This window comes from Anopheles coluzzii, chromosome 3 (assembly GCF_943734685.1).
Source record: "Anopheles coluzzii chromosome 3, AcolN3, whole genome shotgun sequence".
Classification (NCBI taxonomy): Eukaryota; Metazoa; Arthropoda; class Insecta; order Diptera; family Culicidae; genus Anopheles; species Anopheles coluzzii.
Window position 1 is genome coordinate 29519847 of NC_064671.1, and position 27035 is coordinate 29546881.

General features: G+C 41.6%; 2 protein-coding genes across 3 annotated transcripts in view; both read right to left on the reverse strand.

The window, feature by feature from the left end:
* Window positions 1-27035, reverse strand: part of LOC120957536 (zwei Ig domain protein zig-8-like) — a 316504-nt gene that overhangs the window by 180709 nt on the left and 108760 nt on the right. Inside the window, exon 1 of one of the 2 annotated variants that reach the window (XM_049610621.1) lies at window positions 2414-2714. The exons of the other annotated variant lie outside the window; for it this stretch is intronic. The gene's annotated coding sequence lies outside the window, so the exon portion shown is untranslated. Of the gene's footprint in view, window positions 1-2413; window positions 2715-27035 lie in introns of those variants that run through there. 2 annotated transcript variants of the gene reach the window in all.
* Window positions 16304-21532, reverse strand: LOC120961248 (uncharacterized). Its single transcript, XM_049608149.1, has 2 exons — window positions 21211-21532; window positions 16304-19950 (listed from the first exon to the last, which is right to left on the reverse strand). The coding sequence occupies exons 1-2, from the start codon at window positions 21530-21532 to the stop codon at window positions 16304-16306; spliced, it is 3969 nt and encodes a 1322-aa protein (XP_049464106.1).

Here is a 27035-nt window from a genome sequence, read left to right on the forward strand (position 1 = left end):
CCGATAACAGGATACGGCTGCTGTAGTACGTTTAACCACCGATTGCTATTCGAGCTACCGACACATTATTCATGGTTTGTTGAGTTTTGCTGCTTCTTTATTCTGCCAGAAATGAAACCCAGTGGAGGAAGCCATGACCGGGAAGCATAACGCTAAAAGTTGTCCAGCATCAGTGCAAATGAACGAAAGGGGAGAGAAAGAGCGAAGTAACAAAAACACATCCTAAAAGCTTTCAGTGCTTGGTGCTTGGTACACGACGCAAATTTCATTTTGTTATTTCATGGTATTATCGTTTTCCTTTTCGACTGTTGGTCTGTTTCGGGGCGAGAGAATTGAGAGTCCTAATGGTTTCGGGCTCTAGTTCCGAATAACATTTATTCGAGGAAATAATAATTTGACTTCGAGTGAGCAAACCATACTATGGTAGCCCATATCGAGAAGTATAGATGGTATAGCTGGCATGAAAATGGTGTTTGCGTGTAAGTATTTTCTACGAATACGGGCAAAACCGGGTTTCAATAGGAACAGTGTTTGTGAAGGTGGACATTTTTTCTTTTCAGACCAACATGGAGTCATTTTATAAAGTTTAGAATGTGTAGAATAGTATTGTAAATGCAATTTGAAAATTATACAAAACCCTTCTAATTATTCCTACTTTTTTATATCCCAAACCGGTATACGAGAGTAAATTTTACTCTGCTAATGGAGCCGCCCAGTCGTTTATGTAAAAAGCACATTTAATGGGGGCGCCTGGTTGCTTTTAAAATCAAAGTCGCAAACAATATCCCCGACATGTTACTAACATTCACTCCCTGAGTGAACTATCTCAATGCATTAGAAAGGATTTTTTCTCGTTTAATGCAAATACAATCACACGAATGTATAACACAAACAGACGCACATCAGACCCGGTTCATCTCACCATCAAGACGAAAATTTAATCTGACACATCTGCTTAATCCACATTTGTTCCCGGGTGTTGAACCTGTTCTTTTCCAGCAAATTTAGAAGCAAGCAACGCACCACCTCTCTACTGATAACAACAATCAACGAAACATTTTTTTAGCTTGAATCAATTTGCAAAGAATCGTCAAAACACACTTAAACACATCATGTCAGAAAAACTGGATAAACAAATATTCTAATAGATTTTGTTGTAGTGAAACCTTCAAATTTTTGGTTAGTGGATGATCTTTCAAAAATTCATTTTTGATCGTGTAAAAAAGCTTATTATTGAAGTCTCTTTTAATCAAACTTTGTTTGAAATAAAATAAATATCGAGAACTTGTTGTTGTTAGAACTCGACTTCTGAACGCATTTGGTTTAGTAAAGCAGCAAATTATCCAATTCTCTTGGAATAGAAAAACTAAACTTCCCAAGCACTACCAAACTTCCGTTTCAATTTATTCCTGTATTTTTTTTATTGTTCATTATATGCATCTCTGATTATTTCAGGAAATTCATTGAGTGCCTCTAAAACTCATCAACTAATCCCTACACGTACGCTGGTGTTCAAACTTTGCCACTTTCTCACCCAAAAAATAACCAAAAATTAAGCTGCTCATAACTTTACCGTTCCAAACTGCTGTCCCACGAGATGCTTGACGATTTCACCATTTTTATGCTGTTTCACACTGCACCGTGCACCACAGCAGTACCGCGTAAAGGTATGAGCATTTCGATAAATATTTATGAAACCGTGCGCAACCCGGCCGAGGTTAACCTGCAAAGCCGTGAGCCGGAAAAGCAGACTCCCAAAAGATCACCGGAAAACCGGAGGTGAAAATGCGGTTTTAACGCTCCGTCTGTAGCGGTGGCAGGGGAAAAATAATTTCGTGCATAAACTGCCACTAGGGCAGGTTCTGCACTTTGTGTGGGTTGTTATGGAAAGCAGGAAATATGAAAAAATTTAAGCAGGTTGGTTGAAGCAACAATACCTCTTTTGCTGGTGTGAGGCTATATTTACGTTTGATTTTTTTTCATACAAAATTATAATTATTATAAACAAAACGAAACGCGTGTTCCGGAAAATGGAACCCACACTCATTCGTTTTCTGTATTATTGATACTATCAATTAATATAAACACAGCATGCAAAGAGCAAATTCAAATGCAAAAGTCCTGTTTTCTTTTAAATCTGTTCAACCTACCGACACAATTATTGACTTGAAAAGGTTGCATAAACTCGCACTGATAGCGTAAAATAAGCTGTATTGGATTATTTGGTTGTTTGAAGCAGCATAATTGAATGCATTGAATGAAATTAAAGCTCAAATGTAATAATAAAAACAATAAACTTTTAAAAATGTGTAGCGAAGATAGTAAGTTTAGTTTTTAAAATGAAATACGTTTAAAAGAATAAACATGCAATCCATGGTGAACCTTACATACAGACTATGCTCCATCTACGTACCTGTAGTAAATACAATCCTTTTCGCTTTTTATCCAAATTTGGCAGTGTTTGTGTCGGCCGCTTTTTTATAAATTCATTTTCACAAAATGTATCCAGTACACAACGCAATTGACGTTATTTTACCAAAACCGCATGCTGTTCACGCTTGTTCCTATGCGTGGTTTATGCGATCGCAATTCACAGGCTCTGCTTCTGCTGACCGCAACACAAATTGTCAATTACCGTTACAGACACTGTCGGTGAGACACCACCACACACTGATACATCCAAAGCTCCGAGGTTAAACACCAACAAGAAACACAAAACCATAATATCTCCCAAACCCCCACGTAATGAAAAACACTGTAAAACGAAAGGGAATGAAATGGATTAAACATGCAACCGAAGCATGGGGAAGAGTGTTGTTACAATTTTACACTTCGCTGGCCACGCTCTTGCATGACGGCGGCTCATACAAACATTATCCGGTGCACACATGCTGTCACACATACATACACTCAGTATTCTGCATTATCCATCGATATGCTGAAAACCGATGTTTAACACACGGATGGTCTCCACCCGAGTTGGAAAAGATTTCCGAGGAACACTTGTTTATTTATTTATCGCTTCATTTTATTTAAATCTCATATCATTTTTTTCATTTCTGGACCGCATTTCAGTTTCTGGACTGTATGAACAATATAATCGGATACAGGATTTTTTTCATAACACTTAAGGTGTCATATCCGGAGATGCGGGTTTTATGCACCAGATCCCATCTGCTCAGCGGCAAGCTCAAACGGGACGCTATTTCTGAAATAAAACGACACATACATATACACTCTATACTTCACAGACACATTTGCTTCGCTCCACGAACCGGTCACGTTTTACGAAAGCATCAGCGTACAGCAATCGGGAAAAAGAAATCACACCAGACTGGACTTGCCTCCATTCACAAGGCACTTCAGCAACGTATGCGACATGCAACCACTACAACCCCGCATACCAAACACTGCAGTACAACGGAACAGGTCGGAAAATTGCTTTCTAATCCCATTAAACCGGTCTCACACATTCCACATTCCAATGGCATATCTCAACGATCACACTAACACACATACCCGGGTCGACGTAAGTACAGATCTGCATGCGTTTTATTCCACTGCGTTGCGTACATCATCATCATCATCATCATCATCATCATCATCATGGGTGGGTCGTGAAGAATTTCAAATCACTTTACCAAACATTCCAAGCGCAACAACCTTTTGCGCCAAACACACACGGCCTGATGCACTGCACTTCATTCCAAGCAATTAACGATTAGTGCCTTCGTCATCCCGATGGCGGAAATGTGCCACTTGTGTGTAAGTAATGTATGTTTCACCATCTAAGGCTTTACCGTGCGACCTTTCGCCATCCAACAGAATCGCTGTCGAATGTTTCTGTTAAGGGCACTTTATTCTTTTCTCAAGACTTTTCCTTTTAATTTCACCCATCATCTTGCCTTTTTTCATGTATCAAACATCCTTCTTCACACGTTAGCTTAGAGCAACTTAAAAATAAAAAGCACGGCGACTGTTAAATATTGCATCACGGTCGCTTCACTCCGTCCGCTTCAACAGAAACCAAAGAAGAACCCGTACGACATTATGACACTCTGCAATCAAAACGAATGTATAGGAGAGCCTCTTTTCTCAACACACTCGTACATTCCTACCTTCTAACCGTTAAAACACGTCTGCCTACGATGGTCACCAGCGCACCAGCTAAGGAATAATAATCCAATATTCAAGCATTGAAGGCTACACCATCCACCAGCAAGGATTGAAATTATATTTCCGAAGACCGATTAAGAAGAAAGTACTGATTGTGTATCTCTCTTCGATGCGGTTTTCGACAAAACGAAAATAGTCGTTTTCTTATCTTCTCCCACAGCTACTACACGCTAGCACGCACGCACGGACAACCGTTTCCTGTCAACTACCGTCAACGCTAGTCACCAAGCTACTGAGTTGCTGTTTCGTTTCATTCGCCCATGGGGTTGACTTCGTTGATTCAAGCTGAGCTGAGTGACTTCCCCTAACCGAACGAAGAAGCTTTCGGGGCACTCACTGAGCCATCTGGGGGAGAGAGTTTTCATTGTCACACCAACATAACCGTACGGTTCATTCAAAAACTAGCAAAACGGACAACACACGTTTACGTTTCGAGGTTAGGGTGTTTTGCTTTGATTTGTTTTTGTTCTATGTTTGTACGTAGAACTTGTTCCTGTTCTCTGTCTTGTCCCAATCTATTATCAGCTGATGAGTTTTGATTAGTTTGTATGAGTTTTACGTACGTTGTGGGAAAGGTTGATCGACAGAAAACTAATAGAAGAGTTTATTAAAATGAGCGACTTTTGAGCAATCTTTCTAGATGGCTGATGAGCATTTTTTTTTATAAAATTAATCATTTAGAATTGATTTTGACAATTGAATGACTTGGAACGGCCATGTTGCTTACAAATTCCAATTAATAGCACTAAATCTTTTACCGAATATGTTTAAATAAATAAATTCGCAAGATTTGCTTTTACCCCTGAAAATTATATGTAACTCCAACGATAAGAGCAAAGCATAATTTCAAGGATTTTAATAAAATAAAAAAAACCTTTTACATGCTTAATATAACATAAAAAAGTTCCAATAATTTTAAAGCTTCACTTGTTAGTCGACCTATTATCATTCCTGTCAATCATGACCTTCAACATAATTTTGAAATATGTCATTTATTGAGCAAATTATGTTTGGAGGACAGTAAGGCTTACGGTTAAACTTTGACTATCCAGTTCACTCTAGCTTATTACTGATGCGATTTAGCAAACTGTCATCCATTCTCCTCTCACTTCGTAAGGTTCTCCCTACAAGAGGTCGTATTACATTAGCGATAGTGTCATGGAAAAAAAACTAACAGCATTATAAACTCGTATGCACATTGGCCCAAAGCCACCGGCGCAAGATACCATCAACGCCCAACAAAGACGTCACCAGTGTGGCACATTATATCCCAAAAAAACACACAGATTATATTGTGCCACCGAGTACGATGAGCATGAACTATTCACCTCCTCCATGCTGACGCATAATGACTATCCAATAACTTTACCAACCAGTTTATCCCGAACCGAGTACTGCAACGCAACGAAAGCTCCACATGCACCCCGTGGAGTGAGTGGATATCAGTGGCATCCACTGGTTTAAACTCTATAGCCACAACTCGCACACTACTTTCATGTCTTCGCGGACATTTATCCATCCAGTGATGTTGCTTGCCTCACCCAACAGTTCATAGCGGACACATTTTCATGTGACTCAACCCTGAGGATAGCGAAAGTTTTTTTCCCAGCAGGGCAGCAATCCTGTCCTTATCTATTCATATCATCCACGCCTTCATTTTTTCATGCCTAGTGTGCGCTGTAGCTCTAGAGGAGCTTGTTTATACCATCGAAACTATAGTTCCGTTGATGGAGTGCGAACAGCAGAAGATCCCCCACGGGTTAGTACAACGCTCACTTCGTGAAGATGAACCAGAATGACAATGGTAACAAATTCCAAATGCCACTGGTCAGATATGCATTAGAGCAAAAGATGAGCGTTTGATGTTTGCGTTATGATCTTAAATTATAGAAAAAAAACATATTTATGCGTATCGTAACAAAGGTTGAAAAACCCATGAAAAACACTCTGAAGCATAGAAAAGTCTTTATTCGTAGTTGTGGATGATTTTCGTTATCAAAAAAAGCTTTTCTGAACTCCCAACACAATACGCAATGGTATTTAAAACACTAAAAAAACTTAATTATTAGAGCATCGATCAATAACTATTCAAAAATGCTGTTTTTGAACGAATTGTAACACGCAAATTATTTCACTTTGACTATTTTCGATCACGTCATCGGCATTGCATTGTGCAGACCACACGCAAACCGAACCCTAGAAGCAAACATTCCATAAGGAGATACACATCGTGGACCAAACGACGTCGACAATCATCATCTCAGCGCTGTACAGGCATGGTTTTCGGATTCGTGCTGGGTTGCAAGCACAAGAAGGCACAAACATCATGGGTTTGAATATCAATTGACGGTTTCAGATGAAAATTGAAAGCTTCTAGCTATAACTTCTATCAACCACTCAACAGCTTGCGTTCATTCGATGTCCCGTCCCGTGCCCGAGAATTGATTTTCATTCAAAACCGGTTGGTGTTCAAGAAGTTTACAAGCACTTCATCGTAAACCGCGACAAGGGCGAGGACTGGCGATGCATAAATGATGTGCCGTCGAATAATTAAACCAACTACGCAGGTTCTTCGTTCTCCAGAACGATGGCTGCATCAAGCGTAGAGAGTTGCGTGGCCACCAGGTGGCTTTCAATTAATTTTTCAAATAACATCCCAACGTGAGCTCTGAGCGTAGTGGTAGATTGAAAGGACAATTTGCAGAATATCGGCACACTTATCGGTGATCATTAATGCATGATGAGCTACGCGGAAAAACGGAAAGTTTTGAGAAGAAAATATAAAATCCAGTTCGAAACAACAGGATGATGTTTAAGGATTTTTTTCCAACTCCGTACAAAATCATCCAGAACAATCGTCTATTCTGCGTCATACATTTCACCCTGGTGATAAACAATGCAAAAAACTACCATTATGAACTGATGAACGCACAATGTGACGATTTCACACTCTCACACGCGCATTGTCATGGACTTCACAGATTTTCCGCATGAAACTCTCATGCCTTGGAAAAACACACATGTGTCATGCACACATGTCCGGCCCACCTAGCAGCTTCCTCCGGTTTGGATGGATGGAAACGGTCACCACCAGTAACGTGATACATTCGGTAGGTCACCAGCAGTGGCTTGATTATTAAATTTATTTCTGTTTTTACCACGTGCATCAAAATAATGCTGTGAAGCAGAAATGTATCAATTTCACTGCAAATATTGGTGGCGTGTGCGAAAAATAAACCAGAGAAGATGATTATTGTAAGGTTCGATTGTTGTCTAGATTTCGTTGGTCGACGTAGAACGTTTCCGCGTGGTAATCAAATTTGGTGTCTATCGGTATGATCTTTGTACTCTTTAATATTCTTAATTCAAAACGTGGTATCAATAATTTCAATAATTACTTAACTGGAATCGGTTTATCTTTTCCTTGGTCATAGTTTTATAGAGGTTTTTTTTTGGTAGAATTAAACCTTAAGTAAATATTATGTTTATGTAAACCTTGAATTCTTTATTTTCTGTGCACTTTTATGCACAATGAGTGAATTGCAGAAAAGGAAACTATTTATGAACACAATCAAATCTTGAGATACTTGCTCAAAAAAGCCAAACTTTTTTTTCTTTCTATCAAATCACAAAGCTTAACACATATTTCACTTTTGTGCTTGTGGTACGTTACCCATATCAACACATAGGAACAAAACAACGATCTATTCCTCCTAAAATGCAAGGTCTCCTTGTTGATGAAACAATCACACTCACATCAAAGACACTCGAGACGCTGCCGTGTAAATGTAGCTGTGCATCGTTTGTCAAATGGTAAATTTCGCTTAATCGTTCAGAAAATGCGCTTGCCTAGACGATTACAAACGACGCTAAGCCTCCCTCCTTGGAACCTTGGAAAGTACTATCGACGAACGAAGAAACAGTACGTTGTTTCAATTCCGTCGGAGCAATCAGCATAAAACATTGAATTATCATGGCGAATGTTTCGATGAACTCAAGTGGCATTTGGAAACCTGCCGACCAAATTGAAGAATCCTCGATGCTGTACGCATTAAGTACTGGGAATATCTACCCAAATGTTGATTGAGCAACTATGTTTCCATCAAACTATTCAACTGTAGGCCAAACCTCAATTGCTTCCTGTCGCTTGCTCAATTGAGGTTTGGCCGTTAGCAGTTTGTTGGTTTATCTAATTTCGCTTTGCAACACTTTCAGCTCCGAAACAGTGCACGGGGGTGTTGTGGCTTCCGCTTTATACGCGCAATTTTGTCGCCGTTCATCAGAGTCATCCAACGGTGACGCAAAACTTCCCGTTTGCTGCTGCTGCGGCTCTGCGGCAACCTGTTTCTGAATTGTCGGTCGCTTCCTGCACACCATTACAAAACAAGGCATTACAACTTCCGTCATCTGTAAAGCCCAAGTAGCAGCAGAAACGGGAGCAACACCATTACACACATTTGCCAGCATTAATTTCCGCGCGTACCTTGTCGCGTATGCATGGATTGCTGGTTGGTTCTTTGGTTGCGTTTTTCCTCGCGTTGCTGACATATTGGCACAACACGATTACCAAACCACGAAAGGATGTGAGTCAAGAAAGCAATAGAGAAACATAAAAATATGTGTTTCTTTCATCGTTCTGCTGGAGTTAGCAGCAGCGATTCAAATTGAAAAGGAAATTAGATACTAAAACAAAGCGAAAAGAACAACGTCTTTGGTTTGCTGTCAAAAAAAACTTCTGATCTGTAATTAAAATACGATGCTCTTATATTATCACAAAACATTACTTTTAAGGGCGTTATAGTGTTCATTTTATCCGACAAATAAGTAGATTACAATAGACGCTACATTCCAAACTCGACCAAACTACTTCCCTGTTTCCCGGCATTAAAACTAACACACAATAGGGCCTCACTGAAATGAAACAATAATAGCAAATAATCAGATTCACCGAAATCAATCAACATTCGCCCGGAATTGGCCACAACTCCCGGAAGCGTGCATGGTTTGGGTTGGGCCATACAAAAGGGAAAGCAAGAAACATAAACTAGTGTACGCTTTCCAGATAGTGGAACATTATCCCACTCTCCTTTAATAGAAACATAGTGGCGTGCGTTTCCGTCTTAGTCGTACAACAGATTGCGGAAACTTTCAGCTTCCACGTATGCCAGCCATTGTGATTTGGTTTTCCCCTGGATGCAAAGAAAGGCCACGCCAAACCCCCGAAGCACATGCGTGACCATTGTGATGTATAAGCAGGAAATACTGAAGCCCATTTTGATTGTATTGTGTTGAAGATGAAAAGCAGAACATCGTAAGCGTGACCATGTTTTCTTGTTTGCGGTGGCAAAGGAAAGGGATGAGTTATTTTGGAAGTATATTATTTGGTCTTTGAGTGTAGTATTTGCCCCATCATTGTAACATACATTTTTTAAACACATTTTTCTCGACTTTAAATCTCTATTAAAAGAAACCGTTGCTCAAAACAATTAGCATAGTAAAAGCATACACCGTAAAACCTGACTCACTCGCTTCACACCTTCCCTCCGTCGGAAGTAGAAACCTCATTACGCACTAATGGGTGTCGAAAGGGTCGCGGAAACTTCCTCACGGATCCAGAGCTCAAAGTTCTGTGGATCGTAAAAGTCGGCCAAGCCAGTCCCGTTCAGGAAGCACTATTGTCAAGTGGTGCTCTGTACCAATTACAGTTAAACATTTAAAAGAGCCCCACTCAGTGCCTTCCGAAACCGGTATACTGAGCTGACCAATTAAATTCACCCACTCTTGTGACATTGCCCGTTTCTACTGAGCTGTGAGTTTACTGAATGCGGTAGTTTCATTTCTATTACGAAATGTAAAAGAGTCATCATTGCCCTTTTGAGTTTCTCTGCTCCACTTCATGCCTAGAGTCGTCTTCTTAAGCTATCTATTCAATAGAGTTTTCCATTGGCCATGGGTCCTACACTGGCCCTACTGAAGACGGTTGATAATTATGTCATATCTTACTGGGGGAGGGGGGGGGGGAGGACCTTAAAATAGCACAACATGAATAGTTAAAGAAGCTTACTGTAGAGCTTTTGGTACTTAAGTTTTGTAAACAAATTCTATCTTTTCGATGCAAGATGGTGTTTTGTTTTTCATTCAAATTAATTAACCGCTATCACTATTCAATTATATTCAATTTCAAAATTATTTAAATTAATGTTTGGTTGTTTGTAAAAGACAGGTGTAAATTTGCGTTGTAAAATTTCAAATGGATAATTTCGCCCAGCTTTTATCAATCAACCATCAATCCTATAATCAATGCACTTTCAGAAATTTTACAATTATCTCGTATATTTTAGATGCATAATTTAAAAAGGTTCTCCACATTCAGAAACCTTTAGTGCTTCCTTATTGATGATTTTTATCCATCCATTTTGAAGTAATTCCCATGTCAAACCTGACTTGAAGCGTGGAGCCTCTGCCAACCATATTATACATCAATGCTTTGCCCAGTTTGAGTATTACATCTGGCATAACATCACCGAGTACCATTTCCCGGTTGGTTGAATGTCATGTCATTAGTCACGTCACGTCAAAATTTATAACCACTCATCTTACCTGGTCGTCCATGCTTCAACTGAAAACCAGACAATTCACTGCATGAGCTAATCTCCTTTCCCCATCTCAAACGGTTCTCTCACAGGCTTTAATTAAGACATAGAAGACAGGAGCATTGAACATTGTCGTAGAACATTTGCCAGCTCAAGCACGAGCAAAACATTTGCTTACCGGTGCGGAAATGACCGTCCATTTCAGGAGAGATAATTCAGTTTAACGACTGCGGATGTAAATTCCTCCACAGTCGATGCCTAACTTAGTATAGTTTAGTGATGATGCAAATAGTACCATATCTTGTGTTTGCAGACATTCTCCAGAAACTGAAATACATGTGGGAAATTTGGTAACTATCAAAACATTCGTACCTATTCGTTTAAATTATACCTTACAAAATAGATAGCAGATACACAAACCATAGATATCCGCTAGTGTTACCTGTAATTCGAACAGTAGTACATGCTTCATTTACAAAAGCTTTCCATATTCCTTAAATTCATAAATCTTTCTCTTACATATTCTCATCTTATATCAACAGTTACTCAATTTTGTTGATGGTTTAGATTTTAGGTTTTTCTTTCTTTCTCTGGTAATGAGGTAGTTGCTCTTCCGATAATGACGCCTTCAGAAGAAGGCAAAACACACGATCAATTTTTGGAAGCATCAATCGTATCACTTAGAATTTGATTTGCACATCCCGTTCGTCGGCACGCACAGCCCACACCATCCTCACAGTCCTACGGCAATTCCCACAGCTCAATTCAGCTCACAAATAGACTGGAAACACTGTTTGACCCTCTAGATCGCTGGAAGTAAGTTGTTTTTGCGTGCTCAAATCCAACTTTTCCCTTTCATCCCTTAAAACTTATTTGCCATTCTTGCATTCAGAAGTAACGGAGTGTTGGTGAAACAACTAACAAATGGCTCACAATCTACCCACCCATCAACCTAACGTGTTTGAGGCCACCCCATCCCGGAGGCTATTGATGAACAAGGGAAAGTGATTTTCTGTATCTCCCGGGTGAAGGATGAAGGCGTCTGCGCGTGGAATATTAATGTAGTCAATTCGTTGGACTGTGTTTTAACCCACGAAAGCCGGATTTCGGTTGTTTTCTCTTTCTCTCGCTTTATCACCCGCACTGACTATCACAAGTAGCTCCTTTTTTGTGTTTCTTATATGTCTCTGCTGGAAAGGAAAGGTGATAACTTGTGAGCCCTTTTAGTATAATTGCTGTTTCATCGAAGATAATCTGGTTTTAGGAAGGGTTTCGTTGGTGCATCATGTTGCGTTTTTTAAGTTTCTAAATCTTGGAAGATTCTAACCGTCAGCAATATAAACAAATATAATGAGAAAAAAGAGAAGATAAAATACGCTGACGTCAAAGCCCTACCATAAACCTAAGAAAGTTTGCCAATGACCTCTGAATTGATTCCTTAACACACAATCCTCGCCTGTGGTTTGAGCTTTTCTATCAAATGAAACATTTTGTTCACGCACAACTCTAATCACTTTCCAGGCAAGAAACTCAAGGCATACCGACCAAGTGACAAGCGCTCTTATTCGCATTATCACTAGTGCCAATCACATGTTTTCAAAATCCACACACACACGTGCACGGTACACTAATGAAAGTGCAAATACAAATTAATATCAACCACCGTTTCCAAACCCAAGCAGACAAGCTAACATCCGAGCCTGACGGGCGCGTTTCATGAATAGTTACACCGTGTGCGTTGTAGCAGTTGGTAACAATGTGTATCTCATTTCATGCAAACCAAAAACAAGACCCACCTTTACACGATTTAAAACGGTTTTAAACCACCGCTTCATTTTCCCATAAGATCCAAATTCCTTTGCAAGTGTAAAGCAGTTGAGGGAATTTTCCCATTGCCGAAACAATTCCCCACACACTCTGAGGATCATTCAAACGGAAGATTCTAATTAAAACTATACATTCACTTACCGTGTCATGTCTTTCGTTGGTTGCCCTGAGGAGTGTTCAACTTTGTACCATACTTTGAAATGTTCTGAACATGCTGCAGAGGAAGGGATTCGGAATAGTTCATAGTGGTTTGTTTTTCTTTGATTGACTACGATTCTGTCCATCCATCGTTCATAACCGAACTTAAACTCTCTAAAGTTATCAAGTATGAAGGTGAACAAGGTTGGTTGATGTTTTGATAGACGATTAGTTTTTATAAAGATGATCTAAATCAAACTTCAACTTTGCACAGTTATTTGCTCAAATGTTGGAAACACAGTAAATTTTCGAAGCGTTCTACCTCTCTTTTTTGAAAAATTTCTCATTATCCTTACAATTATCTTGATAAATGCTGTCATTCAATATCAAATTGCCTGAAAAAAAGTTAAAACAATGTTTGATAAGTTACAGTTAAAGTTTACCTATCCTGGACAATCTATTATTCATTATTTCATTTAAATATTATTTAAACATTGCTGCATGCATGTCCACTTATATCAAGTGTTAAATATTAAGCTCAACATAATTCTCAAACTCTGTGAACCATTTGTCTTTGTGCTAGAAAAATAGCATACAAACGGCTTTATTATTAGTTCACATCTCATTTGACAGCATGCTTCAAATTTGCATAAAATCTTTGCAAAAGCAAAGTAACAACATACTCTCTCTTGTCACGACATGAACAATTGGTAAGGTATGAAATAATAATTAGAAACACGTTCCTCTCGTTCTACTACACTCTCAATCTATCCCTTTCATTCTTCATCTTTCTCACGCTCCCATCTAACGACCGCATACAGGACAGACACTCATTACCATGGTGGTGAAAATTGAATATTCCCCATCCGAACACACATGTGCTTCGGCGCTACGAGCTGTCGAGAGCATATATCTATCTGTTATTGTTTAACACAGGAAAACATCGAATGTCAGCGCAAGTGTCAAGCAGTGACATTTGACCCACGTTACTGCTCGACTGTGGGACTGCTCGACTAACGATGAGGATCGCAAGCCCGCGAATTTGCAATGGTGGAAAAGCCATAAAAGGGAAATTTGGGAAAGCACTTTCTTTTTCTCGTCATCACCGCGGAACCAGAAGCAGTGGAATTTTTTTAACCACTTTGTTATAAGTAAATTTACAGTACCACCGTTACGTACTGCGTTAATAGAATTCAATAAAGTGAAGTTAAGAGAACCTAACTAACGTCGCGAGTGAATCATTTCGGGAAAAAAAATATCACCGGACGTTGCTAACGCAACACTATCTGTATGCAAAAATAAACTTGCCTCCACTCACCTGCCCAATCCCGTGCCTTACCAGCAACAGTCATAAAATGAACCAAACTTTCCAAATTTCATAAACAAAACAATTAACATCGACAATCATCGCAGCGGCTGAGGGTGGCTGCGGTTGGCATAACAGTCCGCCCTCGGGACTCTTAATCCTTCCTCCACAAGAGAGTCCATATGGATATGTGCAGCGTATGAATGGCGTGCTGTTGCCTCTCTAGAAACTGCCCTCTTTTTTGTTGAGTCTTTTTTGTGGTTGGTCTCACACCGACGCTTCCCAATTGGTAACCTTAGTGCTTGAATCTATTTTTACCATTCGTGGCAGAAACTTGACACAATGTACCGCAGACTATGGTCTTGACTTGTGCACACAGACTTGGAATAGACATTTCCCAGAAGTCGGAAATGGTCAGGACATTCGGTGTACAAAAATAGAACTATAAATTCATTTCCTTTCGTAGTCAGACACTGTTTCTGAGTACATCTTGATGGCTCAGCTAGAATGAAAAAGGTTACTTGCATGGGGTGTTGTTGGCGGAATATTTACTCAAAGAGTGACACGAAATCATCTTTTCCGAAAATGATACATCAATTAAAGAGATACAAATAGAAGCACTGTGACGAATGCCAACACTCTGTAGCAACGAATGGCATGAAACGTAATGAAATTAATAATTCGGCTCAATGTTTTGAAATCCTGAATCGTTGATTTACACCTTCCAATGTAAATACTCATCGGAGCCATCAACAGATGGCATCAATCTGCAAACAAACCACGCAAACAACATTTAATTTAATTATCAATTCAAACACCAAATACAAACCATCAGTAAACAGCACTTGCCTGAAGAGTTTACCATTGCTGTGTTAAACACTTTCTGTGAAGCATTATTACTGGGTTTTCCTTTCGCATGATTTGTTTTACGTCGAAACGGATCCTTTGTTATTGAGCTTACAGTCTTGTTTACGGAACATAGCAAAGAACATTGAACAAATTAAACGAAACTCGAAGATTTTTGGTTTAAACATTCTTGCAAACAAACAGAACTATTGAAAATGACTTGTTTTGATGCAGAAATATATGGCAAAAGAAGCGTCCGGAAGCTTTTGAATCTCTGGCAAATATTATTTTTCTTTAGGGAAAATGCTGCCAAACAGTAGTTTTGCGGTTGAGCATTTTTGAAAAGTTTCCAGTAACGCTTGCAGTAACGAGTGCACTCTTTGAGATAAAGAGTGACCATGCAGTTCCAAGTCAAACATAAACTTCCAGATGAAGCGATCAAGTTGAACACAGTTTATAATCCAATAAGGATAAATATTTTGCCAACGAACTTGCCTGTAACTCTCACCATATTTGCCGAAAGCTAGTTCGACAGAACTGAAAGGCGGTCAATGAAGGTCAACTTCAAGCTTATCATCATTCCTTCCTTCCTGCCATCGGCAGGCAGCATGCAAACTCATCATTCCATATGTGTTTGGCGTGGAAAACTGCCTGAAGCCAACGTTCAAAGGTTTGCCCGTCGATAACCCATCGATAACATACTATGCGGACCACAAAGGATCCTCAAACATGACTTATCTTGTGAGTTTAATTTTCTAAGTGGGCCCAGATCGAAGACTTCCTGGTAGAAAAATAGCCTCTTCGTTATTGGCTAACGGTGTTGGTATGTATGATGATGACAAAACTGCATATAATCGAAGGAATACAGTGTCTCCACAAGCATTCATATCACAAAATTTGACAAAAGTGGTGAGTGGTGTGTGTGGTATGTAGATTTGGTTTGCATAATCTTCACTTGGGAAGAGCTGTACAAATAAAGTTGATAATTGGTATACTTTTTGCAAAAGCTTTTACGAGAACTAAGCACAGCGCGGAATAAACAAATCATTTTTTTCGTAGCATCGTAACCAGGATAAAACATCCCAAAACGAGGAACACTTTTTACAGTATCACTACCCCATTCGAATATGTTCTTCAACACCGACTGTTTCGTCGCGAATAGTTTTCGGATAAAGTTTCCTTTTCTTTCTTTGGTTTTTGCTGCTAATAATTACCGAAGCCGTTGTAAGAAATTGCTGGTGATGAAGAGAGAGAAAAAGCCTTTTCGCTCTCTATTTATTAATTGAAGATCGATAGAGATGTGTACATGAACGGGCACGGATGTGATCCGATCCGCAGTTCAAATCTGCACGATTCGCGTAGCTGCTCGAACATCCTCCCCACCTTGACGAATGTCAACAAAAAGTTGTTTCCTACATTACACGGGGTTTTCGCTATCAGTGCTGAGCGGTAAAACGCATATTTTCGTGATCGGTCGCGTAATTATTCCCTTAGCTGTCTTGAGCGTAACGACGCGTACTATCTTGTCTTCACCGGGATGGATTTCAACAATACGCGCGAGAGGCCAACGAGTGGTGGGTAACGATTCGTCCATGAGGATCACTAACCTGCCGGGAAGTATGTTGCTGTTGTTGCTGCCACCACTTGCATAACTTTTTTGCATTTCTTGTAGATACTCAGTGGCCCAATGCTTCCAAAAACGCTGAACCAAAAGCTGCCACTTCTGAAGATCATCTAGCGTGCAGGATTTCAGCTGGGTGTAGTCCGGTTCAGGCACGGCGAACATCGATGTGCCAATAAGGAAGTGTGCCGGTGTGAGTGCAGCTAGCTCGTTGGGATCGTCGGACAAAGGCAACAGCGGACGGGAATTCATCGCTGCCTCGATTTGGTGGAGCACAGTGCAGTAGCCTTCGTACGACAGCCGAGTATTGCCCAGGTGACGATAGAGGTGTCGCTTCGCTGTCTTTACTGCGGCTTCCCATAATCCGCCGAAGTGTGGAGCCTTTGGTGGGTTGAAATGCCAAGTGATTCCCCGGTCAGCGCATCTGGTAGCCACGGTGTTGCGGTGTTGTTCGTCGTTGAACAGCTCAAAAAGCTCCTTCAGTTCACGTTCTGCGCCTTCGAAGTTTTTCCCATTATCAGAATGGATGTGGGCTGGCAATCCGCGTCGTGATGTGAATCGGCGTAGCGCTGCTAAGAATCCCGCCGTTGTGAGGTCTCCTACGAGTTCCAAATGCACAGCTTTCGTAGCGAAACACACGAAAACGCACAGATAGCTCTTAGTAGCTGCTGCCTTCCGGTGCGCTGGCTTCAAATAGAATGGACCGGCGTAGTCCACTCCGGTTACAGAAAACGGTCGGCTCGGTGTGATGCGGGATGGTGGAAGCTGGCCAACCGGCTGCCGGGCGAGTGCGGGATCTTGCCGAATACAGCGGAAGCAGTTTCTTGCAATGCTTTTTACCAAGCGACGTCCGTCCAGTGGCCAATACAGTTCTCTAATGCGGGATAGCAATAGCCTTCCACTAGCATGTTTCATCTCTTCATGATAATCTTCCGCAAGTAGACGGGTGAATTTGTGGTTCTTCGGTAGAACAGCTGGATGCTTGGACTGATACGGTAGTTGCGACAAGTTCAATCGTCCTCCCACCCGTATTACTTCTTCTGTATCCAGGAATGGGGTAAGTTTTCGTAAAGGAGATTGTTTCATCAATGCTTCTCCCTTTTTTAGCTGCTTGATTTCCGCGGAAAATGCATCTTGCTGGGCTAGTCTGCAAAGCACAATTTTTGCAGCATCCACGTACTTGGGCGTGATCGTCTTGGATGCGTTGGTGTGCGGTATCGGTCGCTGGGATCGCGCCTTCTGCTTGGTGTTGCGCACAAACCGTATGCAGTATGCAATGATGCGTACCATTCTGGTGAAGGATGAAGAAATGCCAAACCATGGATGAGTTGGTGTACAAACTAAAGCGGCACTCACCTGGCGTGTTTCTAGGTCCGCCTCATCGCTTGGTTCTGGATCTGAGCTGGGCCAATGGGACGAAGGTTGCACAAGCCAATCTGGACCATTATTCCAAAGCTGATTCTGCGTGAAGTGTGCTGCCGACATGCCTCGGGAAACCAAGTCAGCAGGATTGGATGTGCCAGGAACGTGCCTCCATTGCCTTGGATGAGAGTAGTGTTGCACCTCAGCTACTCGATTTGCCACGAACGTCTTCCAGGAGTTGGGAGGTGACGCAATCCATTTTAGCGTCACTGTTGAGTCGGACCAGAAAAACGATTCGGCGCACACGATCTGCATTGCCTCCTTGACGCGATGATGCAGATGGGCGCCCAGGACAGCTGCGCTTAGTTCAAGCCTCGGCAACGTGACGCGCTTCAGTGGTGCCACTCGAGACTTCGAAGCTAATAGGCTGATGCGGACTTCTCCCGCCGCGTTTTCACAACGAGCGTAGACACATGCTCCGTAGGCGGCCTCCGAAGCATCGGTAAATGTGTGGAATTCTACTGTTGCATCTGGTAAGAGAGCGTAACGGTTAGTCCTGTACTCGGATAACATTTTCCAGTCGCTCTGAATCGCCTTCCATTTTTTACAGATGTGATTAGGAACAGGTTCATCCCAGCCGGATTTGAGTAGCCATAGCTCCTGCATCAGCATCTTAGCACGCACGATCACCGGTGCTATCAATCCGAGCGGATCGTACATTTTGGCAATGCTCGACAAAATAGATCGCTTGGTCGACGTGGCTTCATCAGCCTCAGTGTTGGATTCAAAACACAGCTCATCCGATTCAGGCTTCCACGAGATGCCGAGTGCTTTGACCGTCTCGTTGGGTATAAAATGCAGTGATGAGTGTGTGCCGATATACTCGGTGCTTAAGCCGGAGAGTACGCTCAGATTGTTTGAGGACCACTTGCGCAACTCAAACCCACCTTTGGCAAGTAGCGCTGATAACTCCTTACGCAGCTGAACAGCTTCGCGAACGTTATTGGCACCACCAATGAAGTCGTCCACGTAAAAGTTTCGTTTCAGGGCTGCAGGTGCAAGCGCATACTCAGTCCCTTCATCATCTGCTAGTTGGATAAGTGTGCGTGTAGCCAGAAACGAGGAAGGTGCTAGTCCGTATGTAACGGTGTTGAGCTCATATACTTGGATCGGAGCTTGCGGCGAAAATCGAAAGAATATGCGCACCAATCGACGATCATCAGAATGCAGCAATATTTGTCGGTACATTTTAGCTATATCTCCCACAAGTGCTATTTGGTAGGTGCGGAATCGCAACACAATATCAAGCAGCTCGTCCTGCACGATTGGACCAACACATAGAATGTCATTCAAGGAATAACCGGTGCTTGTTTTTGCAGATCCGTCGAACACGACCCTTACTTTCGTGGTGGTACTGGAGGCTTTAAATACGGGATGGTGCGGTAGGTAGTACGCCCGTTCATCCCCACTATCTTTGTTCATGAGCGACATGTGCCCCAGCTCCAAATACTCCTTCATGAAGGCATGATAGTCTTCCTTGAGCTGTGGGTTGCGTTCTAGCCTCCTCTCCAGCAGCTCGAAGCGTCTCAAAGCGGTAGTTTTAGACAGGCCAAGCTTTTCCGTGAAGTCGGTCTGTTTGGGCAATCGTACAATATAGCGACCCGACTCGTCGCGCTGAGTGGTTTCTTTATACAATGTTTCGCATCGCCGCTCATCAGGTGAGTACGAATCATTGACGCTTAACTCTTCCAGCTTCCAAAAGCGTTCGAGAGACTCCTCCAGGGATGCCATGCAGACGATTGTGGACGCGGCGGTGCAATCGGTCGGAGATGCAGGATTCTGAGGAGAGGTGGGACCAATCATGACCCACCCAAACACGCTGTTCAGCATAGTTAGAAGGTTCGGAGCAAGCTCGTGCGATTTTACGCTCGTAAAGAAGGAAGCGTAATGACGGGCACCAAGGATGAGATCAATCGGGGCTGATTTATCGAACTGCGGGTCAGCCAAAACAAATTCCGAAGGAATGTTCCAGCCGCGAGTGGAAACTTCATGCGCCGGCAGATCAGCGATCACCCTGTCTACTACCAGAAAATCGACATCCAAGTCAAAATGTTCAACACGTGAAGCAATTTGAGCTCGAACCGACCTCCTCACCGTTCTGGTGGATAGTCCTGCTCCTTTGAGGGTTATGTTAACCGTGCTACCTATCAAAGCCAACCTCTGAGCAAGGCGATTGCTCATCAAATTGGGCTGTGATGCGCTGTCTAAGAGTGCACGCACAGGATGCAGGATGCCGTGTGCATCGGTTACATTTAGAAGTGCAGTTTGTAGTAATATTTGTGAAGGTGATTGTTTTATTGCAGCTGCGTAGCTGCGTTGTATGCTAGCCGTGTGATCATCAGTGGCGTGTGTTGTGTGTGAAAGTTCATCTTGCGCAGCTAGCATTGGAAATGTAGTGGAAGATGTGCTGGGAGTGCTTTCAGTGTGAATCATTGTGTGATGCGCCAAGTTGCAATGACGACACTTGTACTGTGACGAGCAATCGCGGGCACGGTGATTGTCTCGCAGACAATTCAAACACAAGCGGGCATCAAGTACCTTACGGTACCGCTGGGCAGGATTCATGGCATTAAATCGCTGGCATTTTGTTATGGTGTGCGGCATATTGCACAACGGGCATTTATTAACATCGCGGTCAGTGGTAGCAAAACTAGCAGTGCGCGTAAAAATGGTGCGTCTTGGTGGTATCGGTGTTTCTATAGGTGATGGTTCGGGTTTGTTTACTAATAGCGTCTCGAGTACGCGCATACGGCGGTGTAAAAAGGCAATCAACGAATCGTAGCTCGGATTGTCATTGGTCGAAGCAAATTCTTCCCAATCGCGCAATGTGTTAGAGGGCAATTTTGTGCAAAGTAAATGCTCTAATATGCTGCTCCAGCCGTCAGTTTTCTCTCCCAAGTGATTTAGGGTTTTTTTGTGACGCTCGAACTCGTCCACTAACTGGTGCAGGGTTGTCGCACTTTCCCTCTTCGCTGGTGTGATGCCGAACATCGCTTGCAAGTGGCGTTTTTTCAGCAGATATTCATTCGAATATCGCTCAGCGAGTGTTTTCCAAGCTAATTCATAGCTGGAGGCGCTTATTGTAATGGCTTCGATCACTTGCGCTGCTTCACCTTTTAGGGCTGCGCGTAGATAATGGAATTTTTGTATTGGCGGCAAATCAACATTATCGTGAATCAAACACTCAAAGGTATCCCTAAAGGTCAGCCATTGCATATAATCGCCGTCAAACTCCGGCAGAGCGATGGTGGGCAGTTTTATGCCTTGTAGCGGGTTCCTACCGGCTCCTTGCTGCGACACTTCGCTGCGCGGAATTTCTCTATATTTCGCTTTCAATGCCGATTGAACGCGAATCAAGCGCCGTTCAAAATCCTCCCTAAGGGCGGCATTGTGTGTCATCTCGTCAGCAGTGGTTGCACTGTCCTCCAGCTGCTGTTGAAGGTTCTCCAAATCCTTGCATATTTGGTCAAATTTGGCCATACGAGTTTCCACCTCGATAGAATCCCTATCGGGCTGGTAGTTTTGAAGAAACTCTTCGTAACGGGCCAAAATGGCAATTAAAATCGTTCGTCTCGACGACAAAATAAGCGGTTGAGCTGGCATCTTACTAAAACTGCGATTATCGTGTACGCGAGTGTAGTGTAAAGTGCAGTGTAACGGTCGAGCAGTGAAAGGCAAAGGTGTTTAGCACTTTATCGAAAAAATTGCGAATATTCAGGCTATCGGCACAATCCTGGTCACGGCACCAATGTTTCGTCGCGAATAGTTTTCGGATAAAGTTTCCTTTTCTTTCTTTGGTTTTTGCTGCTAATAATTACCGAAGCCGTTGTAAGAAATTGCTGGTGATGAAGAGAGAGAAAAAGCCTTTTCGCTCTCTATTTATTAATTGAAGATCGATAGAGATGTGTACATGAACGGGCACGGATGTGATCCGATCCGCAGTTCAAATCTGCACGATTCGCGTAGCTGCTCGAACACCGACCGATTGATGTTAAATCACAAAGCCTCGAACAACGCGTGCTTACAAACAACGTTACACCCACTGCCTTTTCTTTATCACCAGGATCAAAATCGGAAACCAATGGCATAACTTGGGCATCCAACGCATACTTTGCCGTTGACAGAATGTACCATAGAATTCCTCTACAATGACACGAGCCACACCGTTCCGTCTGCCATTTCCCCAGCTTTCCGTTCCCAGTTTCTCATACCTAGACGATGTTCGCCGTCTGACATAACCACACAGTGCTTCTCAACAAACGCTTTCCGTCTTAACGCATCAATAACATGGTACGCTAAAATTAAGCTGAAACTAGGTTCAACAAACTTCCGGTCGAATAGTTCTCCACTTCCATCAAACTGAGACTGTCATCATCCAGCAAACTTTGCAACCAAGTTGATTGCTCGCAACACGCACACGTTCTAAGCGATCTCAGCATCCTGGAACACGTTTGGTGCTCATCGAATGTTCCGGTTTACACAAGCCATGACGACCCGAAAATCCCCAGGAAACAAGTGGGTCCAACAATGTCACATACGGTTGATTTATTTCAGATCAACAAATTTCGGTAATACTCGGTCCCAGATGAACCTTTACATAAACTTGTCCGATTCTGGGGAAAGGTGATTCACATAAGAGTATGTTGCAGCCCAAAGGTGTATCGTTTTTTGACACTTTGATGCCATGTTGCAAAACTTCATGGATAGTGTATCATCATGGGGAAGGATGGAAGCAGGGCGAATGTTTCGATGTTTTGGAAGTCAAGATCTGCAAGTGAGCATCCCGTTCCGATATCTTGTGGGAATAGATCACTTGATGTTTGAGGGTTGGAATGGATACTCGCATCTTTTATACATAAACACGTTATATCTTTCCAACACATTCGGCCAATCGAGTTATACCGTGTAGCCCATTTAATTGAGAGTGTGAAAATGATATCAACTAACATGAGTTTACAGTAACTTAACAAAAAAACATTTAAAAGTCATTTGTTTTAAAGAGTTCAGATTAAAAGATTACAATGAACGCCAAAGAGTTTTAATTAAAAGTTTAAAATTGAGAAAATTACTAATGCATATACTAAAGAGCTCATGCGAGAGCTGTAGCAGTAAAATTTGTCAAGCAACTTCATTATGCCAAGAATACAGGCTCGTCTTTGCAAACTGTAATACTGCCCACGAAATCGTAGCAAATCATGCGGAGAGTTTCCCACTTCGGTCTCCAAATTAAAATAAATCGCCTATTAAGCTGCACCAACACATTGTCGGAGCCATCGCTTTATCGCTTGGTGACGCTATTTCCAGAAAGCGAAAACCCCTCTCCGATGCATTGTATCCGCAACCTACCCTTTTCGAACAAGGCATGCATTATTTTAACAGGCAGACGGCGTGCTCACCACTTTGCTCAGCTGATGGTAGCAATTTTTCATTTCCGTTTCAATGCTTTACTTCTGGCACGTGTGTGAGTGTCAGCGTGTGCATGTGGGTAAAAGAGAATAAGGAACGACGCTACTCTACCTGCAACCTTCAATACATAAGTTTCTTCCTTAAGACTTCTCGGTAGCACAAAAAATGCACAATCGATCCAACCCATCTGTCCGTTCTGCTCCCCATGTAAAGGGTAGAGAAAAGTCCGGAAACACGCACCACTTGCTCGGCACCGAAACCGCTTCCGGATCACATTTTCCACCCAACGACGAAGCTCGGTAACACTTTTTGGTAAGGAATAAATCATTACGTTTGCGATGTATTTTCTCAGGTAAGCTTCTAGGTGGAATGTAATAAAACGAAAGCAGAAACACACTCGTGTATGCACGGCTGCGCCAGCACTCGATGGTGATAGTGTGCAATGAATGTGGCTTCCATCCGCTATACGTTAGCGGAAAGCATTCTTTCCAATTCATTTGCTTTTATTACGACCGTGTAGCGAGCAGGAGAACATTGTAGCTTGTTCACTTTTATTCCGATGGTGGAATTTGTGGAATAATTAAATTCTCCCAACACGTTCCACTGCAGTCGCGTGTCCACAATAGCAACAAGTTCGGTGGAAAAGTGTCATCTTTGCAGCATTGTGGTGTGGTTAGTGTAGCCTTTAAAAGCGTTGATGAATGGCCATTATATTTGTTTGACTCAGCACCTGATTTTGTGTGGCAAAGTTATTATTTTTCGTAGAAGGATTTGCACCAACTACTGGAAAGGATTAGATTAAAATCAGTAATTTGTTAATTCTTGTTTCCAAGAAAAGCAAACATAATTTTACTACTATCAGGCTGTTGTTCATAGTTGCGTACGAACAAAAAGATTCACAGTATCGTTTACAATTGACTGCTTTAAAACGCATACACTCACTCATTCGTTTTTCTTTATCTGTTTTTATATGCTTGGGGGAGAGTAAGGGAGTTATTTTTGAATTGTTTTGCTGTATAATCCTAAACAAAAGAAGCTCAACTGCCACCAAGATGACCATTTCTTCACGCAACGGCGAACAACAAGAACAACCGAATAGTTTGGTCAAGCTAGCTAAAGCTCACAAAATGTTAACATTAAGCTCCCCGAGCCAGGGAAAGGACTTAGTGAAAGAAGTTTTTGAAGCCATCAAAGCGTTCCTTTCCTGTGTGACTATGTAGCGTCCTATTATTATGTTTGTTGCTTCGGTGTGAGCCAAACGGTCGTTCAAACAAAATCCAGATAAGCTAATTGAACTGCACTTTGGGGCACTGTGGGGTGATGGTGGATTGTGGAAGGCTTTAGTTGCAGCTGAAAATTCTAACAAGTTGCTTAATCGTTTCATTTGCTGGAAGAGGGTCCTATGTTTGGAATGAATTTTTAGTGTTATGTTGAGAATGTGAAAACGTAAATTAACAAGAACAACATTATGGTGGTACGATTACCTAGTTTAAGCTTATTTATAACATTTTCTCTCTTCGACTCTTGAGGGAGCTGAGTGACATTGAAAAATGAGCCTTAAGCTTGTAAATGATTGCTGTAAATTATAAACTTTCAAATCAAAGAATTGTCTTTGATGACTGAGACTTAATAAGGCACAGGTTCATGATGCCACAGCATCTCATCCTTCAGGCCATCAGCCATTGGCATGCACGACACCCTTTCGGAAGGCTTGTTGAAAAATTGCTTGAAGCCAATGAGTTTTTTTCCACACAATTCTAAGAATAAATCGTGCCTTAATAATACTTATAATGATAATGCGGACTTAAACTGGATTGCCACCAAAACAAACAATTACCTTATTTCTTTCTGAGTTTGTGTTAAAATGGCTTGTGGGTTAATCGATACAGAACAATGAAATCAACTAGAACTGAGAGTAAAACCGTTATCATGCTGCTTATCTCAAACAGCTATAAAATGTAAGAAGTAAAAACGTAAAACTCATTTCGATTTTAAATTGCGCGATACACACGATACACTATAAAAGCAAGAAAGCTCTATACCGCGATTATCAATTATCAATTCCATGTTTTCATGAATAGAAAATATCAACAAAAAATCATCATTGCCACAATTCAATTGATGCTTTATGAACACTATGTTAAGCGAACACAATCCACTCTCGCCATCAAGGGCATACACTGATAAATCATGTCACCCTTGAAAGTAAAACCATTCAAATTAATCGTATGGATAACTGCTTCGCATTCGACAAAAGCCCCGTAAAAGCACATTTCACCTTATTCACACACATATTTGACCTATGCACTTGACTCTTTACTGAGTGTAAAACAAGAGCAACGACCATTACCGTATCGAACTTTATTCTGGAAAATTGATACACACAATGAGGTCAAAAGCTTATGCCTTCCTTCTGTGGACATAACAAGAACGTGTGTGTGTAACGGGAGAAAAAAGGTATTAAAATCACGTCGATATTGAACATTTTTAATTCTCGTTTTCCAGTTTTCCTTCGTGGGATGGACATCGTGTACTCTCACCTTGTAGCATAAATCCTGCATGACGTTTTTATTCGATTGCTATGCATCCATTTCCAACCGATTCGTGCGATGTCTACTGTAGTTTACAAGGATTCTGTGTTAATAATGGACTTTTCATTTTGTTTCTTTTTTGAAAAGCTACATTTTAACATGCGCACGATTTCTGCTTTGCATTATTTAATTTTTCTTGTTGTTTGTCACAAAAAATAGCATCAACAGACTGAATGTATGAAATAGCCAAAAGAAAAACTAGGTGATATGTACAACCTTGGCCATTATTTCCATTATCATCATCCCTACCTTTCGTCTTGGGTGGGAATGCGTTCTGGAAACGGTAATTGAATCATCCCATTGGATTAAAATTGTGCAGGTAAAATGGAGCGAGCCATACGATGTAATCGGGTATGTTTGCACTACACGGTGTGCAATAATGTGTCCATGTATGTGGAATCTGAAGCATGAGATAATATATCAATTTGTAAAAAGTATTTTGAATACTTCAGGTCAAGCGCGGAAGTAAGTGTTGGGAATTCAATAATAATGATGTCTTTGATCAAAATGAGGAGGAAGCAAACATGCAAACAAAATTAAAATTTACATTCTGCTAGAGGAAATCAATTTCTTGGCGTGGTTATCCGGACAACTAATGAATTCCGCAACCCCATGTGCATCAAAGCTGTCTTCGTTCGTTCGTTCGGTTCTGGAATATTCGTGCGTAGTCTGGAGCCCAACTACCGCTTCTTCAATTGCTCGACTTGAGGCGATTCAACGTAAACTCACGCGATATGCCCTACGCCTACTTCCCTGGCAGGATCGCAATAATCTTCCTCCGTATGCTGCGCGGTGCCGTCTTCTAGGCCTTGAACCTCTTTCGGTTAGAAGACAAAAAGCAAAGTTTCATGAACGAAAGCAAAACTAAATATTACAGAAGTTCCAACAACATAAGGGATGATCGTTCAGGTCCTTGGGTAACTATAGGCGTGGATCTTATATGAATGTCTGAATGGGATATTATTTTGATTTTGTATTTATTAAACTGAACGCAATAGACGAGGAACAGAACACAATCATAATTGCTGGAACTTACAAACAGGCCGCTTGGGGTTGAGAGTAAATGGTCCCTTGGAAATGATGATGGAAAATGATCGTAGACCAATGAT